Genomic DNA, 16,851 nt, shown 5'->3' on the forward strand with positions numbered 1-16,851 from the left:
GCTCTTTTCAGAGTCTTTGTCTTGTCACTCCGCCTCACCCTCAGCATCGTTCGAACACCATGACCACTTAGGCTCCAGAGCCCGAGATCAAGGCAAGCAACGACGAGGACGGTGCTGCAGTGTCTGAGACACCCGAATCTCCTAGTACACCAACTCCACCAGAAACAGACGAAGTTTCGACCGGAGAAAAACCCGTGGATCCCGCAGTGGCCAGCGAGATGGAGTTTATGACCACTGTCGCAAAATTCAACTTTGTTGATCTTGCGGTTCGTGCACGTGGCTTTTCCTCGGATGCGTCTTTTTTTAATCTTTCGTGTGACTTGGATCAAGGATGATGCCTGTTGCTCAAGTCGTGCCTCTTGGCCGGATGCAGGGATCGGAACGCGCCAAGCGCACTGGCGCGCAGGGCGCGCGTTTCCATGAGGGCATTGAGATCAACGCGGGTCTTCTGGCACTTGGTGAGGAATGGCGTTGAGGGCGCCCGGCTGCTTGGTACAGCTGGGCGCTGAACTTGGTTTTTTTTCTCTCTCTCTCTCTTTCTCTTTTTTGGTCATCTGCCCGCCCGCCGCATCGCTCTCGTTTTCGCCCTCTCCGGTCTTTCTTTTTGTCTTTGAACCAGAGCCGGCTCTCCTCACCAAGCTCGCCTTGGCCTCCGGTTAATCATCAGGCAACGTGATCAGCGCCCTGGGCGACCCCAAAAATCGTGGTGGTCACATTCCCTACCGAAGCCACAAGCTGACTCGAGTCCTCCAAGACTCGCTGGGCGGCAACAGCCGTACCCTTATGCTCGCTTGCATTTCACCTTCGGACGCCGACTTTGTCGAGACTTTAAATACCCTCAAATATGCCAACCGAGCACGTAACATCCAAAACAAGGTGGTCGTCAACCAAGATGCCGCCTCACGCGAAATCCAGTTTCTTCGCGAGACAATCAACAAGTTGCAACTCGAGCTCAATGATTTTCGTGCAGGCCGCACCCCAGTACGTAGCCTCTTGGACGCTTTGGCCGGTGGGGGCCAGCGATATTGTGATGTTGTGATGTTGTGATGTCCTGATGTGCCGCGGCGATGTCACCCTTGATAGCTCAACCCGGACTCACAAGAAGCACAGGACCTGTACAATGAGAACAACCTACTGCGCCAGCGCATCCAGCAGCTACAGCAGCAAATCAAACGCTTGGAGAGCGAGAAGAATGCGTTGCTGCGCCGCCAAAGCGAATTCTTGGCCGGCGCTGGTACTGAAACTGCCCTACTAGCTGACGCAGGTTCTGCACCTGCGATCGAGGGTAGCCCCGTACCAGCCGATGAGCTGGCTGAGCCCAAGACTCCCGAGCCACAATCGGAGGGCGTGCCAGCCATTACTTCCAGTGCCGATGGTCAAGAGGCACCCGTGGCCAAAAGCCAAAACGCCGAGGAGATTGCCAGGATCTTGTCGGAGAACGCTGCTCTTCAAGCCCGCGTAGTATGTCGGGTTCTGCTGACAATTTCCCCGCTTGTCTTTGCTATGTTCCAGCTATTCTTGCCTCAAACCCGAAAGCCCGACCAACGTCATGGTGTTCTCACCCGCATTCATGTTGTCCTGGCCTCGCTTACGCTTGAATTGTAGCAAGAGCTAGAAGCGGCTGCTCAGCGGGGTGGCGATTCGGCCGATGCTCTTGGCCCGCTGCGACCAGCAACGTCGGTGTCCTTTGCTGGCTGGGAGGATGAGTTGCATGGCGTCGAACAGGTGTGTTTGTCTTTTGGGCCACCCGCGATCTGTCGTGTCCGTCTTTTTTTTTGCGTTTTCTGCCACGTCGCCCGAGGCTCCCTGATGTGCAAAATGTCATCTCCGCACCACCAGATGATGGCGGCTGCACAAGACTTGGTGAAGCGGGTTGGCAGCGATGCCGGGTCGATAAAGCCGAGCAAAGCTCGGGGCAAGGCACCACGGGGCGACGACGACGGGCACCAATCCTCGGGCGGCGAGGATGTTGATGATGCTGAAGGTCTCGAGTCTCCTTCAACGCCGCGTCGCTGGGCGCGTAGCAAGTCAAGCAAGTCGAACAAATCAAGCGACAGCATGCCGGGCGAGGATGATGATGACACTGCAGCAGACGTGGAGTTTGATGGTGATGCCCAGAACATCAACGAAGACGGCGACGCTGACGGCGACGGCGACGAAGAGGACGGTGCTGAAAACGAAGAGGATGAGGATGGCACTCGCAATGTTGACATGGACGGCGAGGAGGCCGATGAAGACCACGATGACGACGACGACGACGTTCTTGACGGCGATGATGACAACGAGAATGATGTTGTTGACGAAGACGACGATGACGATGATGATGTTGAAGATCTCGACGCACGTCCTGTAGCGCAAAGACGGGTCTCCAACAACTTGCACGCGCAGCTGGTCAAGCAAATTTCGGATCAGATCAAGGCACAAGAATCCCTTTTACTGCGCTTGACTACGACCAACCGTGAGCTTGAATCACAACGCGTCTTGTATGAGCGACGACTGGCCCTCGTCGAGGACGAGAAGCAGAAGATTGCGGCGGATCGTGATCGCTTGCGTTCCGCATTGGCGGAAATCAGCGGTCAAAAAACCTCTCATGCGGACCAAATTCGCCGGGAGTATCAACGCCAGCTAGCCGAGCTGCAATCTCGTGCCCAGCGCATCGAGAAAGACAAGCTCGAGCAGCAACGTTTGGAGCAGAGTCGCAATCGGGCTGCAGCGCAGATCGACTCCCTGCGTACCAGCATTCAGACTGCCAAGCGTCAGCGCAAGGAAATGATCGAGCAAGCGCAGCAAGAAATGCGTCGTAACCGCGAGCAGGCTCGCGAGCATGAGCGTGAGATCAACCGCCTTCGTCGCGAGAATGCCAAGACCAAGACCGAAGCCAGCCGCTTGGAACGTTTGGTTACCAACAAAGACATTGCCCATGCACGTGCCCTTGAGGAGAACAAGCGCCTCAAGGCTCGCCTGCGCGACAATCAACCTGCCTCCCGCACCAAGCAGAGCCAGTCTTCACCGTGGCGCAACGTCAAGCGCAACGCAACCAAGCAGGTGACCAAAGACCCTGTGCGCGTCAAGCGAAAGAGTGACAAACTACACATGGAAGTCAAACGTGCGGTGCATTATCAAATGACGAAACGCCGCATTGAGAGCTTGGTGGCCAAACGTGAGCAAGAGCTCATGACGGAGCGCAAAGAGTATCAAGCACGCAAACAGGAGCTGGAAAGTGCTGGTGTCACCCCGGATGACCCTCGGATGCATGACATCAACGAAGAGCTTGAACGCATCGAGATGGAGGTGGACTACACCACCGACATGCTCAAGGATGAGCAGACAGAGTTGCTGACGCTTGAGGCCGCCGGCATTCGTGGGTGCTCGGATGTGGATGAGATCTCCGAGCAGGGCGCGAAACTGATGAGCGATACCACACCCTGGGAGAGCCGTGAGTTGCTGAAGCAATTTTTCACCATGCTGGTGCTCAATCAAATGGCCTCGGAACGCACTCGGCAGCGTGTCAAGGAACTTGAGCTTGAGACCGAGCATAAGGATGCCATCTTGCAGAGCCTGGCTGTTTCCAGCATGGCCGGAGGCCGTGTGACTGAATTGGCCAGCGATGAGGAGAGCAAAGCTACGGAACGTCCTCGTGCCACAACGGCACAGTCAGCACTGGCGCGTAACAACGTAGGGTCAGCTGCCGTCTCGACGGGGTTGCAAGCCGAATCCTCGCCATCAGTCACGACACCTGGTCCAAGCTCGCTCAACTCTAGCGCGGGGGCTGAGACGAGCACGCCCCAAAGTTCTGGCACGCCGCAGAGCACTCCGACGAGTGCCGATCAGGATGGGCTTTCTGATTCGGCCAAGAAGCGCCGCATTCCACGCTTCACCTTTAGGCGTCGCACAGCCTCTAGTGCAGCGTCAATTGCGCCAGGAACACCAGAAACCAAGCCATCAGACTTTTCCTCCAGCCTGCGCGGAAATAAGCCGGGGCGCAAGGTGGTTGAGGAGGTGGCAGATGCCATTGTTGCCGAGCGACGCATACCGCGTCGTGCTCAGTGGCTGACGCCGGTGGCCACCATCCAAGGACATAGTGATGAGGTTTTGTGCGTGGCTGCCCTCGATACCGTCGTTGTGACAGGCTCCAAGGATCGCACCATGCGCATCTGGGACTTGAACGCCGGCAAATTGGTGAAGAACTGCGGCAAGCACGAACACTATGTGCAAGCTGTGGCCCACATCCCCTCACAGATGTTTTCCGCCTCCAATAACGTGGTGCGCATCTGGGATGCGCGCACAGCGCACTCGGTCAACCGCTTCAGCATGCGCAAGCGCTCAGCAATTTCAGCCATGCAAGTGTCTTCCGATGGTTCCTTGCTCTACGTTGCAGCCGACAAGGTATGTCGAGTCGTGTTTTTGGTCGAGCGTGCATGTGTGTGGGTGGTTAGCGGCGTACATTTCTCATCTCTGTGCGTGTGTTCTGGCGATTAGTATCTACGCATCTGGGATCTGCGCATGAGCTCGGAGCTGGACGTCATTACGTTCCGTGGCAAGGTTGATGCCCTGGCGCTGAGCCCAACTGGTAGCTCGTTGGCCCTGAGCTGTCTCGATCACAAAGTCCGCATCTTTGACACACACGATCCCTTCAATCAAAAGCCGCAATTTCAGGTCAGTCACGTCGTCCTCCGTCTGGACGAACGGTTCGGTGCGGCGAGGGTCGAACAATGTGGCTCACCTGTGGAATCTCTGTTTCTCCGTCTTTCCATCTCTCCATCTCTCGATCTGTCTTTCTCTTTATCTCTCCCCATTTTCTTCCATAGGTGCTGGAACCACCACATTATTCTCGACTGCAGGCTTTGAGCTTTTGTGGGCCTCGAGTTTTGTACAGCGGCTCACATGATTGCAGGTCAGCCACGCACCGCACTGGGGAAATGGAGGCATGATACTCTGATTCTGCTTCATTATCGTGGCATAATTGTCTGGCTGCTGCGGTGCTTGTAGTATCAAAAAGTGGGGCGTCAAGGGCGATCAGTGGTATCACCAGCGCGCCACCACCGGGGCTTTTATTGGCAAGAACAGCGAGTCGATTGCCGTGTCGGCTTTGACGAGCCTGCCCCATATGGGGGCCATCGTGTCTGGCTCGGCCAAGGGTGGAATCAAGATGTGGGACGTCACCACGGGTGCAATGTTGGAGGAGCACAATATGCACTCGGACGCCATCCATGGTCTGGCCGCAACTAACCAGCACGTTCTTTCGGCCTCGGCTGATAAAACTGTCAAGGTGCGCAAGAAGAACCATTGCGCTGCTGTTCCTGTCATTCTTTGTTGTGCGTTCTGGTGTGTTCATGTGCTATTGTTTTGCGACCCCTCCCCGTTAGGTTTGGGCGTACACCGATGCGCGTGCGGCCAACGAGCAAGCAGCGCAAGCAGTGACCAATCAGCCGGTGATGGACATGCGCAATTCACCTACTTTCTCACGCGGTAACACCGTGGTATTGTCGTCGGAAGACGTGGGGCTGTTGCATACAGTTCCATCGGCACGATCGCTGGCACGGGGCATGGAGGATGACGACTACTCCTCGGACGATTCGAATCGTACCTACAGTGTGGATGACGAACAGGACCGAGCTGCGCGCATGGATGCGCTGGCGCCCATGCGACTGATGACGGGTCACAGCCGGGAGCACCGGTATGCGCCCGACGAGCAGGCCAAGAGCGTGTCACCTGATCCAACTGCGGGTCGACTGCGGCTCTCTGTGCACGAATCTTCCTTGTACAATCGCGGCTCGCGGCCAGGAAGTGCTCGCCGCAGTGAAGACGGACGTGACAATCGCTTCCGTGCATACAACACTGACACCGGGCCTCGGCGTTGGGAAGACGAGGCCGAGTACGGCCAGTCACCAATCCGACGCAGTGGCTCAGTACGAAGCCAGAGTCGCCTCCAGTCTTATGGCACCAATACCAGCACTGCCACAACGCACTACGAGCTGAGCTTGTAGTCTTGCCTTGTGAGTTGAGTGATGTCGCTGGACTTTTTCCCGCGCACCCACCGCCCGCTGCTCGTTGCTACCTATATTTGTGCCCAAATGCGCCGTGTTCCGTTGCGTGCTTGTCAGTGTTCCTACCTCAACATGCCGTTCTTTATGATTGGCCAATTATTAATTTCTTTCTTTTCCTCTACAGTTTCTGTTGGTATTAGCTTCATTGTCCCAGTGGTGTGCCAGCGAGGCTTTGCTGTCACATGGGATGGTTGACCCGCCATCTTGCCTAATCATTTTCTTCTTTCATTGGCATGTTCTTCTGTTTTTAAACCCATTTTGATGAGCCGACCGTAATCGAATGTTGGTCATGCTGAAGTGGAGGTCTTACTTGTCAGTCGCGCGTCACCCAAAAAGATGAATACAGCAAATTTACAATGAGAAGAGGTGAACAGCATGAAGCGAATAAAAAGAGAAAGAAATTGAAGACTGAGTGTGCTCAGCACCAGATCGATTGAAGAGGTCAAGCTGCAACGCCTCTGCTCGGCAGAGGTCCAATATGCTCAAGTCAATTTTATTGACTGATTTCATGGAATGGAGCACACATCTCTGGCCGCTGCAGCTTGTGACGGATTACAAAAGGTGACGCATAGTCACTAGTATTGTGACAATTCTGAGCGCGCCTCCAACACGGCCTGATTGCTCTGCCGCCAAGCATAGGCGCCATTTTTCCACAAACAGATGGTCTAGGCATGCAAATAAAAAGCGAGCAGGTTGACCAAAGGTGAGGCGGCGAGAGGAGGAGGAGAAGGAGGAGGAGGAGGGGGAGGAGAGCAAAGAGGGGAAGGGGGCATAGTCTAGACTCACGCCATCGGCCAGGCCAACGGCCAATGTGTGGGGGTTGACGACGAGCGATTGCACGGGGGAGCACTCGTGCTGTAAGTGTCCAATGCAAATTGCGGGCGCCGGATGCGCTGGGCGATCTGACCGACCACTTCTATGCCAAGGTCAATGGGCATTGCCCGCACAGGATGAGAAGTGACAGGGCAAAGGGGCAGCATAGGGCGCGTTGTTGATGCCATTTCGGAGCGAATGCGAGGGTGACGTACCCGACACGTGCACCCACGGCGGGAATTGCAACCTGGCCCTTCAGAGCAGCCATGTATGGGGATTGGAGGAGTTGTTCCGCACAGCGCACAGGATCATCGGGGTGTTGTGCGTCAGAGAAGAGATGAGCCACAGACCAGACCTTTATGGTGTCATCTGTACCTTGGGTCATGAGGACGCGACCGAGGGCCAGGGGATGAAGGGTTGTGATTTTGGCGTCCATGGCGTTTTTGAGTGTGAAAAGACAGGCGTGTGGCGCGGCAAGTTCGTAAACGCGGAGCTCTTTGACACAGGCGAGGGCAACAAGGTGGTTGCCTAGGCCAGCGATGGCGGTGACGGCAGTGGAGTTTGTCCGGCGTCCGTCCGACTCGACGATGGTAGTGGAGACGCGAAAGGTGGGGGACAAGCTGGTGCGGGAGAAGATGACAGCGCCGGTGTAGGTGCCGACGCCAAAGAGCTTGTCGTTGAGCACGTTCATAACGAGGGGCAGCTCTGAGGCGAGGGGTAAGCTGGTGGAGCCGGCGCGGCGACGATCAAACGAGTTGACCAGATCGGGTTGCACGTCGAAAATTTCGACGCTGGCGCTGGTCAGGGCAGCAATTTTGAACTCTGATATGATGAGGAGACGCTCGATTTCGGGCCGGTCATCCTCTTGGGCTTGGTAGCCATTTGCGCTGCCATGTGCACTGCTGCTGCTACTGTTGCTTCGGGTGAGGGGGATGGCTTGGCGGGGGTCCACCAGTACGGGCTCGCCTTGGTCGTCAACCACGGCGAATTGGCAGCCACCCAAGCAGATGGAAGCTGATCCAATGGCAACAGCGTGGTTGATGGCCCCGAGTTCATGTGGGCGGCACTGCAGAATGAGGACGGGCCAAGGGGCAAGAGCAAACAATGGTGAATAAAGCAGTGAAGATGGGCATGGAGCAACGGGGGGGCAAGGTTCAAACACGCACGAGGCGGAGCGTGTAGTCGTTGTTGTAGATGCGCAGCTTGCCGTCATGGGTGACAACGACGATGGAGCCATCTGTGCGCCCGTGTGGCATGAGGCAAAAAGAGGGCGAATCGTGAGGCAAGCAGCGTGAGGGTGTGGAGTTGCGGCAGCGGGATGGGTCAAGCGCACCGTGCGTCAAGCACATGGCCACGACATGGGCATGAAGCGGTTGGTATTGGTGAACGAGACGGCCTTCATCCGTGTTGTGAATCTGAATGTCACCTTGATCACTCGCGGAGATGATGGATTTGGGAGGCACGACCAGCATTGAGGCGATGGGTTCATCATGTGTCGCCACCAGTTGGAGGTGAGTAAAGGGATTAAGCTCGAGTCGAGGCGGGAGTTCTTCCTCTTCGGGCTTGCGTGCGCCTCCGATCCTTCGACGGAGGGACATCATCGTGCAAAGGTCGCGCCCCGCCTCGGCGGACTGTCCAAAAAAAGCAAAGGTCACTCGTGGATGCGCGTGCGGCAGAGAGCCGTGACCTTGTTGCCAAAAGACGACTCGAGCACAGAGCAGACTACCTCAGTCAACGCCGGAGTTGGCGGCCAAGGCAGAGACGGAAGTCGAGGAGGTAGAAGAACCCAGGCCGAAGAATGAAGAGGGTGGTCGTGGAGTAGGTGGAGGGGGCAGTCGTAGAGGAGGGTAGAAGAAGGAGGTAGAGGGGGTTTAGTAGAGGAGGGTAGTAGTCGAGGAGCAGGGTGGTAGTAGAAGGAGGTAGAGGTGGGTTAGTAGAGGAGGGAAGTAGTAGAATAAGGTAGAGGAGGAGGTGGAGGAGGAGGAGAAGGTAGAGCAGGGTAGAGGAGGGTAGTAGTCGAGGAGGAGGGTGGTAGTAGAAGGAGGTTGAGGTGGGGTAGTAGAGGAGGGTAGTAGGAGGAGGAGGTAGAGCAGGGTAGAGGAGGTAGAGGAGGTAGAGGAGGGCAGCAGTCAAAAAGGTAGAAGAGAGGAAGCAAAAAGAAAAAAGAAAAAAAAAAAAAAAGACAAAAAGCAAGATGTTGTGTTTGTCACAAGCAGTACACACACACACACACACACACACACACACACACACACACACACACACACACACACACAGAGACGTTATGATTATTTTGTTCAAGGGGGACGGGGACGAGCCAGAGGGGGATGGCGACGGGGGTGGGGGTGGTCGGTGTTGGGCAAGAGCGGGAGGAGAAGGAGGAGGAGAAGGAGGAGGAGCTGCTGCGTCGGGGGTTGTGGTTGATGTACGTGAGAGGGGTTGCGTGGCTTGTGGCATGCGCGTTGGGGTGGTGGGATGATGGTGAAAACCTCACAGAGTTGTTGTTGGTGCTGTGCATGGTCTGATGTGAGCAGATTGGAGGAGTATGAGGCTCAGAATGATGTGCTTCGCCAGCGCCTGACGCCAAGCACCAGGTGAGCTTGAAATGGCCATGATGAGACTTGACAGGAATGGAAATGGTTGTGGCGAGAGGACCGGGTTGCTGTTGTTGTTGCATCGATGCTCATTTTGGCCGTTGTTTGGCGTGCACTGACAGGTCCGAGTCGGTGCAAGACGTGCAGGCACAAGCTGCAGCGCTGAGGCAGGCCGTGGGCGCCCTTGACAGTCTACCGTCCACCAAGCTGGATGCGACCTTGCTGCGCCACCTTTTCGAAATGACCCAGGACGTGAAGGTCACGCGCAAAAAGCACACAAAGGCTCGCAATTCGCTACGATCGGTGCGATGCGCCCGTCAAAAGCATCTGGCCCTTTGTCGGGCAGAAAAGCAAGGGCGTCGGCCCAAATAGCACTGCTTCTCACACCTGGTGCATGGGCATGCTCTCGGCTTGATGGTGATGAAACCTCCACAGGTGGCACGGGACGAGTGGAACACGTGTGCTCGGCTCAAACAGCAGATAAGCGGTCAGTCAGTGCGCACAGTTCCTCCCAGCCGCTCGCACAGCGAGTAACATGGTTTCAAGCCCGCTTCAAGTACACACGTGCGCGAGGTTTCCACCCTGCTTCTTGCACTTTATTTGACAGTTTTCTTTGCTCCTTTGCTGTGGCACAGAGCTGGAGCGAGAGTTGAATGAGCTGCAGCCGCTCCAAGCATTTGCCCAGCTTCAGCCCCTGGAGGCCGAGCACGCACGCCTGGCACAACAAATCAAAGGTACGCGGGTGTTGCCAAGCGGCGAGGCGTCTGGAGTAAGCACAAAAGACATTGCCATCAAGCCGCTGGTCCTCGTCGATCAACTCATGGTGCGCTCTCTCTTTTTTTCCCCCCGTGTCACCTCGATCGACCAGTTGAGAGTGAGACACTAGATGAGCTCCAGGCTGAGTTGGAGGTGCTTTCCCGATCCCAGTCAAGGAGCCAAAGCCAAAACTGAGTTTTCAAATGGGTGGGCAACCCCTGCACACATGACCACAGCAGTTGCTGTTTCGACAGTCCATGCTAATACGAGTGTGGTGAATTGAATTAACCGATCCCGAGCTCAGATGGAGGATCAGATCAAAGATGTAAAAAAGCCAAGCCATACGTCCAAGCCGGCAGCCAGCATGAGCACCCCAGGCCAATGCCAGGGCACATACAGCACCACCGACACGGCGCCCGCATCCATCAATTTGTACCACAAACGGACTTCAAAACCGAGAGCATGAGTTGATTTTGCATGGAAAGAGAGAGAGAGAGGAGAGGGAGAGAGGGAGAGAGGGAGAAAGAGATCTTGCATCACCGGTCGCTCTCGTGTGCAGAGGGCAGCCGGGGTCTGCGCGTTGAGGCCGTGGAAGAAGACGTACTTGTTGTGCAGGGGGAAAAACTAAAAAGCTGGCTGGTTGTATCAAGCCGGCTTCAGGGTTCAGCAGATCATGCACGGCTGCGCTGCCGTTTTGACAGGTTGCGCGTTGTCCGTGTCATACAGGGAGATGGTGCAAGACCATGTGTGCGTATGCAGGTGTGATCACTTCAAGGTATAGTCAAGCTAAACGTCACGTGCATGTGTGCAAGCCACCCAAAGTGAGGAAAGCATGTGATGAGATCGCACATGTCACGCCATTGCAGTCTCTCACTTGTCTCTGGTTTAGATCTGGCTACAGGACTATTCTCTGAAATCAACGTTATATCCCATTGCCACGACGACACTTTGATGACTCACGTCTCCCTCTCTCTCTGCTTGAACCACTCGCCCCCCGGCCTTTCTCTGACACGACACTGTCAACGACTTCACTTTTTTTTTTCTCTCGACGCCGACGCCGACGCCGACGCCGACGCCGAACCCTTCAAGGTCAGTCCCGCCACCCCGGCCCGGCCAGATCCGCGCCGCAAACGGGCCTTGTCGTAATCGGGTTCTTGAGTATCATTCGCCACGGCCTGGCTTGGTTTCCTGTCGTCGAATCTACACGGCTGCTCTGCCATCGCTTCTCGAGTGTCGCTCACGTGCTCGTGCGGGTTTCGCTTGTGGGGAATGTAGATGACGGTGGCTTCCCAGGTGACCGAGGAGGTGGCAGCCGTGCCCACCAAGCACCCCCGCATGCCCACGGACACTCCGCCTTTTACCCTTGGCCAACTCAAGGTGATTCACCGCGTCTTTCCGCGTCTTTCCTTGTTACTCGTCATGCTCTCGCTGGACGTAAACTCATCTTCTTGCATCATCCGGTTCCGCAACCATGGCCCGTTAGGCAGCCATCCCGCCCCACTGCTTTGAGCGCAACCTCTTCACTTCGATGCGCTATGTGTTCCAAGACCTTGCTGGTGTTGCCACTCTCTACTACCTCTCCACCTTTATTGATCAACTGCCCTCGTTCGCCGGCCTTTTCCTCTGGCCTCTCTATTGGTACCTCCAGGTCAGTCTCTGTTTCCCCTCTTCTTCTTCTTCTCGACGTTGGCCCTTCCTTTTCAATCCCTCCCCAAGCGCCATCCCTCCCCTTTGTCTTGCCATGCACCAATTGCTGCCCACGCACATGCTCGCTGGTTTGCGTTTCCTCTATTCCTCAACTTTGAACCCGCCTTTTCCCTTCGTTCATAGGGTGCCGTCATGACTGGTTTGTGGGTTCTGGCCCATGAGTGTGGCCACCGCGCGTTTTGCGACAACGAGACCATTGGCGATGCCGTGGGCATGATCCTCCACTCTGTACGTGCTTTCTGCCATTGGACCCCCGCATGCACTTGATCTCCCCCCCCTCTTTCTTTTTCTCGGCCGTCCTCAAATACCATGGTGGTCGGGCACGATGAAGCCAAACGCATCCTCGAGTCCTCTCATTGACTTTTTGTTTTGGTCTCCCTCTACCTTGACAGGCTCTCTTGGTGCCCTACCACCCCTGGCGTATCTCCCACCGCAAGCACCACTCGCGCACCAACCACATGACCGAGGATGAGGTCTTCATCCCTGACACCCGTGGTCACGAGCACATTGTCCCCTACGATGAGATGGTCGGCCCCGTCTCGGTCGCCCTGCGCGTCTTCTTCTGCGCTCGTATGCTTCTCTTTGGCTGGCCCGCCTACCTCTTGACCCATGTTACTGGTCGTCAATACGGTCGCCGCACCAACCATTTTGAGCCCGAGTCTCCTCTCTTCGACAAGAAGGAGCGCGGTGGCGTGGTCCTCAGTGACCTGGTCCTCTTCTCCTGGATCGGCTGCCTTCTCTACGCTGGTCAGACCGCTGGCTGGGGCTGGCTCTTCAAGTCTTACTTTGTTCCTTACATCATCGTCAACTTTTGGCTCGTCCTCATCACCCACCTCCAACACACGGACGTCCGCCTTCCCCACTATCGCTCCCAAGAGTGGACCTGGCTCAAGGGTGCCCTCTGCACCATGGACCGCGACTATGGTCACCTCAACATCCTTCACCATCACATCTCCGATACCCACGTCGTCCATCACCTCTTCAGCTACCTCCCCCACTATCATGCCGAAGAGGCTTTGGCCGCCATCAAGCCCATTCTGGGCGAGTATTACCTCAAGGACTCCGTTTCCCCCGGTCTGCAGGGCGTTATGGAGGCCCTCTGGAACAGCATGACCTACTGCCGCGTCGTCGAGAACACCGGTGAGGTCCTTTGGTTCAAGGACAGGTAAAACGGCTTGCCCTCTTTGTCTTCTTGTGCCCCAAACCCGATTTGCGGTTGGATGAGCATGAGAGAATCGGTGGCAGTACCGGTTGCCGGAGAATGAGCGCCTCTGTACATGACCACACCCACCCATGTTCTTTTCCTACTCTGACTTGCGTTGCCGGTGATAGCTGCAGCGCTCTCTGTTTTCGTTTTTTTTTTTTTTTCTTGTCTTCGATTTATGGCCTTTCTTGCGCTCCTACCACGCCCCCTCCAATCAGTCATCCCCGTTTCTTTCCCTGTGTCGTGTCGTGTGCATGCGAGGCGCGTTGTGTTGCTCTCTTTGTCTCCTTGGTTCAACCTTGCGGAAGTGAAACAGCAATTCAGTTCCCTTCTTAGGCTCTCTCCTTCTCTCGGCTCTTTTCACATGTTGACGAAAAAGTCATGTGGGTGCGTTTTATGGAGTGTGTGAGCACGCACGCAGCGCAACCTCAAGCAAGCGAATTGGGGTTGTACAGAGGTCAAAGAAATAAAATGCCGGGTGATGTGGTGAGTACTGGAAGCTTAAAGGATGAAAGGAAAAAAGAAAAAAGAAAAAAAATTGAATAGAGAAGTAAGGCTCTCGATTTCATGTTTACGCAGACTTCTTGAGCTTGTTGTACTCAGCCTTGATGGCCAGGTTGCGCTGAGAAATGGAAGCACGACACGAAAAAAACATAAGTGGGTGAGATGCTTAACAACGGTCAACGACAAATGAAAAAAGAATCGGCGCGCCATAGCGGGCACGTGGGGTTGAGACAAACCTTCTGCTTGTTGACCTTGACGACAAAGCGCTCAAAGTCGGTCAGAGACGCACGCTTCTTGCGCAGAGCCAGCTTCTTGGCCCAGGCGCTCTGCTCCCACTTCTCGTTGATACCGGCATCAGTGTAAGCCTTGGCAACGTTCTTGGAGCGCATGCCAAAGACGATGTCAATCTTGAAGTCGGTCAGCGAGATGTAGCGGTAAGAGATGGGCTGGCGAGCCACACCGCTGCAAGGGCCGTCAATGAGGACCTGGGCATTGCAAAGAGGAGAGAAGGACAGGCGGATACCATGAAACAATGAGTTGAAAGAGCACGCGAGCGAAAAGACACGGTAAAAAGAGCATGGATGAACACGCCCACAAAAGACAAGCGGCAGAGTTAAAATAATTGACTCTCACAAATGCAGCAAGGTGCCGCTGCATCATGCGCATGCAAGAGAAGATACCACTCTACCACCAACACGATGCCTTGGGGGGTCAGCGTGTACACACCTTGGCCTCATCGATGCAGTCGACGATAACGGCAAGCTTGCCGGCATCGGGGCCAGCGTTGATGAGGACAACGCGGCCAACCTCAACGAAGCGTCGGAAAACCCTGCCAAGAATAGGACGAGAAAAAAAATAAACGCATGTCGTGAGCATGTGTGATGAGCCTTCAGGCGGGAACCAGGCATTCAGCTTTTCATGACCACACAAAAGAGGGCAGTCAAACACTCGCAGAGACAAGAAACAAGGCGAGCAAAGGTGGAGAAGGTTCACTCAGCAGCCTTGCTTCACAATCAATAAGACAGGCACGCGGCAACTGCACAGAGGCCTTTCTCCTGGGAGAGTCGAATCGGGTGTGACCGCGGCAGTCACGCAAAGCGTGTCCCGAGCAAAGTTTCGGTTCGCCGCCATGCGATCCCACCACGGGGGGCCACAACCGAACGCTCTCCATTCATATCCATTTTGTTTGCTCGAACCACTTTCGCCATGCCTCTCCAAAAAACCATCAAGCGGTGCGCACCAGACACCACTCGCTCACTCCTTCACTGCCGGTGGTCATCCATGGCAGCGGCTGCCCTTTGTGGCTGCCCTTCTCACGAAACATCGAGAACACATGCGCAAAGAACGAGAGAGAGCAGAACGACGTACATGGTGCTGGGTCTTCGCGGCGTGGTGAAAAGTGAATAAGTGAAGCCACGTTTTTCACCTCTTGCTTTATTCTAGTTTTCAATGTATAAAGCGGTTACACTTCATGAGCATGCATGACACACACACGGACACTGCACACAATAGTAATTCAGAACAGATGTATTTGACATGTGTTTCCCGATCATTTCGATCTGGGACTGCTTGCATGTATGCACGGCTCGGGGAGGCGCCCATCGTCCCGTCAATTGTTTGTGTGTGTTCGTTGAAGAGGTCGCTCCGTCTGCAGAACACAACGTCAACTGTAACCAACCAGTCCCACCTCTCAAGATCACTCCCACTACCACCACGCCACACACACACGCACACATCGACAAGGAAGTACGCCCCTCTCAAGAGATAAAGAGATAGCCAAATCGCATTTCACGGGTCGCAGTCGCGGGGGTAAGCTTGTGATGTGCTTGACTTGATCGAGGGTGTAGCCAGACCTACATGGTGGAAGTGGCATCAAGGGTCGCTTTTCGAGCCTTCCATTGCTGGAGCCTCCCCCCGCCCCCGCCCCCGCCCTAAACCGCATCGCTCACCTCACGACTGGTACGATCATGCAGAAGTTGCTGGTCATCTAATGACCGTGCGTAGCGTCCTTGACCCCGAACCCCCGCGTCTTGAATCTCGAGCCGACGTTTTCCCATTCCCCCGCAGCCCCTTTTTGGGTCTTTTTGTTGATAGCTGTCCTCTTCTCGACCACCTGAGTTCGAGCCACGGGATCAACCGGTCGCAAACCACCGTGTTTCACGGGCCGCAGCGTGCCCACGCTTGCGCCATGGCTCGCGTCAGCGTGTCCTGGAATGCGGCACTTGCACTGGCCCTGCTCCTGAGCTGGTCCGCGGGCACGGCTCGGGCCGAGATTAGTTTTAGTTGCCCTAGCGGTAGCAACTGCCGAATCTGTGACTTTCGCGAGACGGAAACCGTGTGCTTTCAGTGCACCAACAGCCTGTATCTATACAGCGGAGCATGTATCGCCGATTGCACCGTCCATCCCGGCTACGTCAATTACGGTGACGGCACGAATGGCCGCAGCTGCCGCTTGCGCTGCTCCTCCGATGAATATGATGCCACCCCGTCGGCCGCTTCCCCAACCTGTCTCCCCATCACGACCTGTGCCACCGGCGAGTACGAGGCCCAACCTCCGACCTACAGCAGTGACCGCGACTGCCAACCCATGTACTTCGAGTGCGGACCGGGCCAGTTCCAAACGACCCCTGCTACCTCCAATCAGCCTCCCAGTTGCACAAACGTCACCACCTGTGATCCCGCCAGCGAGTATGAAACCTGGCCTCCCTCGGCCACCACTGATCGACGTTGCGAGCCCATCAGCCCCGTTTGTCCGTTTACCTGCACAGGCACTGAGCAGCCTGTTGGTGGTGCGGCCTGTGGCTGTGCCGACTCCTGCTACTCGTGCATCGTGAGTGGGCCCAACAACCAGGTATGGTCGAGTTCCAGGCAGTATCAGTCTTCAACCAGTCCGCCTTTCTCCTTCCGATGTGCTCCGCTCCGCGCTGCCCCAAACCGCACCGACCCACCCCGGGCTTTACTTCCGTCTCGTGGTCCATGTCGAATGACAGCCTGAGAGGTTGTTGGCACCAGCGAAACTCGCTCATGCACTCACGTCCCTCCATGTGCCCTGCCCATCGTCCACTTTCTGGTAGACCTGCGTGGTGTGCGGCGATGCGACCTATTTGTACCAGGGCCGCTGTATTGCCAACTGCAGCTCCATCCCAGGCATGCAGAACGAGGGGACACAACCCTACAATCGTCGCTGCGCGCCCATCGATCCCACAGATACCTCCCATCTGGTGGC

General features: G+C 55.7%; 4 protein-coding genes across 4 annotated transcripts; 2 read left to right on the forward strand and 2 right to left on the reverse strand.

Moving 5' to 3' along the window:
* Positions 1-71: 71 nt before the first annotated feature.
* On the forward strand, positions 72-5,987 carry MONBRDRAFT_27988 (uncharacterized protein; the record flags this gene model as incomplete). Its single annotated transcript, XM_001748398.1, has 10 exons — positions 72-266; positions 374-458; positions 668-981; positions 1,084-1,461; positions 1,606-1,725; positions 1,840-4,386; positions 4,480-4,656; positions 4,809-4,894; positions 4,990-5,269; positions 5,367-5,987. Coding segments are annotated over 10 exons (4,803 nt in total), but the record flags the coding sequence as incomplete, so codon positions are not given.
* Positions 5,988-6,622: 635 nt separating this feature from the next.
* On the reverse strand, positions 6,623-8,648 carry MONBRDRAFT_33689 (uncharacterized protein; the record flags this gene model as incomplete). The annotated part of the gene is made up of 5 exons (XM_001748469.1): positions 8,194-8,648; positions 8,027-8,097; positions 7,076-7,926; positions 6,834-6,963; positions 6,623-6,712 (listed from the first exon to the last, which is right to left on the reverse strand). Exons 1-5 carry the CDS (start codon positions 8,459-8,461, stop codon positions 6,623-6,625), a joined length of 1,410 nt encoding a protein of 469 aa, XP_001748521.1. The 5' UTR covers positions 8,462-8,648.
* A 539-nt stretch (positions 8,649-9,187) lies between these two features.
* On the forward strand, positions 9,188-13,388 carry MONBRDRAFT_38302 (uncharacterized protein; the record flags this gene model as incomplete). The annotated part of the gene is made up of 9 exons (XM_001748399.1): positions 9,188-9,285; positions 9,577-9,757; positions 9,890-9,941; positions 10,090-10,188; positions 11,100-11,299; positions 11,486-11,587; positions 11,694-11,858; positions 12,041-12,145; positions 12,310-13,388. The coding sequence occupies 9 exons, from the start codon at positions 9,188-9,190 to the stop codon at positions 13,084-13,086; spliced, it is 1,779 nt and encodes a 592-aa protein (XP_001748451.1). The 3' UTR covers positions 13,087-13,388.
* Positions 13,389-13,664: 276 nt separating this feature from the next.
* On the reverse strand, positions 13,665-14,995 carry MONBRDRAFT_33691 (uncharacterized protein; the record flags this gene model as incomplete). The annotated part of the gene is made up of 4 exons (XM_001748470.1): positions 13,665-13,743; positions 13,862-14,110; positions 14,352-14,454; positions 14,943-14,995. 4 exons carry the CDS (start codon positions 14,993-14,995, stop codon positions 13,693-13,695), a joined length of 456 nt encoding a protein of 151 aa, XP_001748522.1. The 3' UTR covers positions 13,665-13,692.
* Between the last annotated feature and the right edge of the window lie 1,856 nt (positions 14,996-16,851).

This window comes from Monosiga brevicollis, genomic scaffold, assembly GCF_000002865.3.
Source record: "Monosiga brevicollis MX1 MONBRscaffold_23 genomic scaffold, whole genome shotgun sequence".
NCBI classification, from domain to species: Eukaryota; class Choanoflagellata; order Craspedida; family Salpingoecidae; genus Monosiga; species Monosiga brevicollis.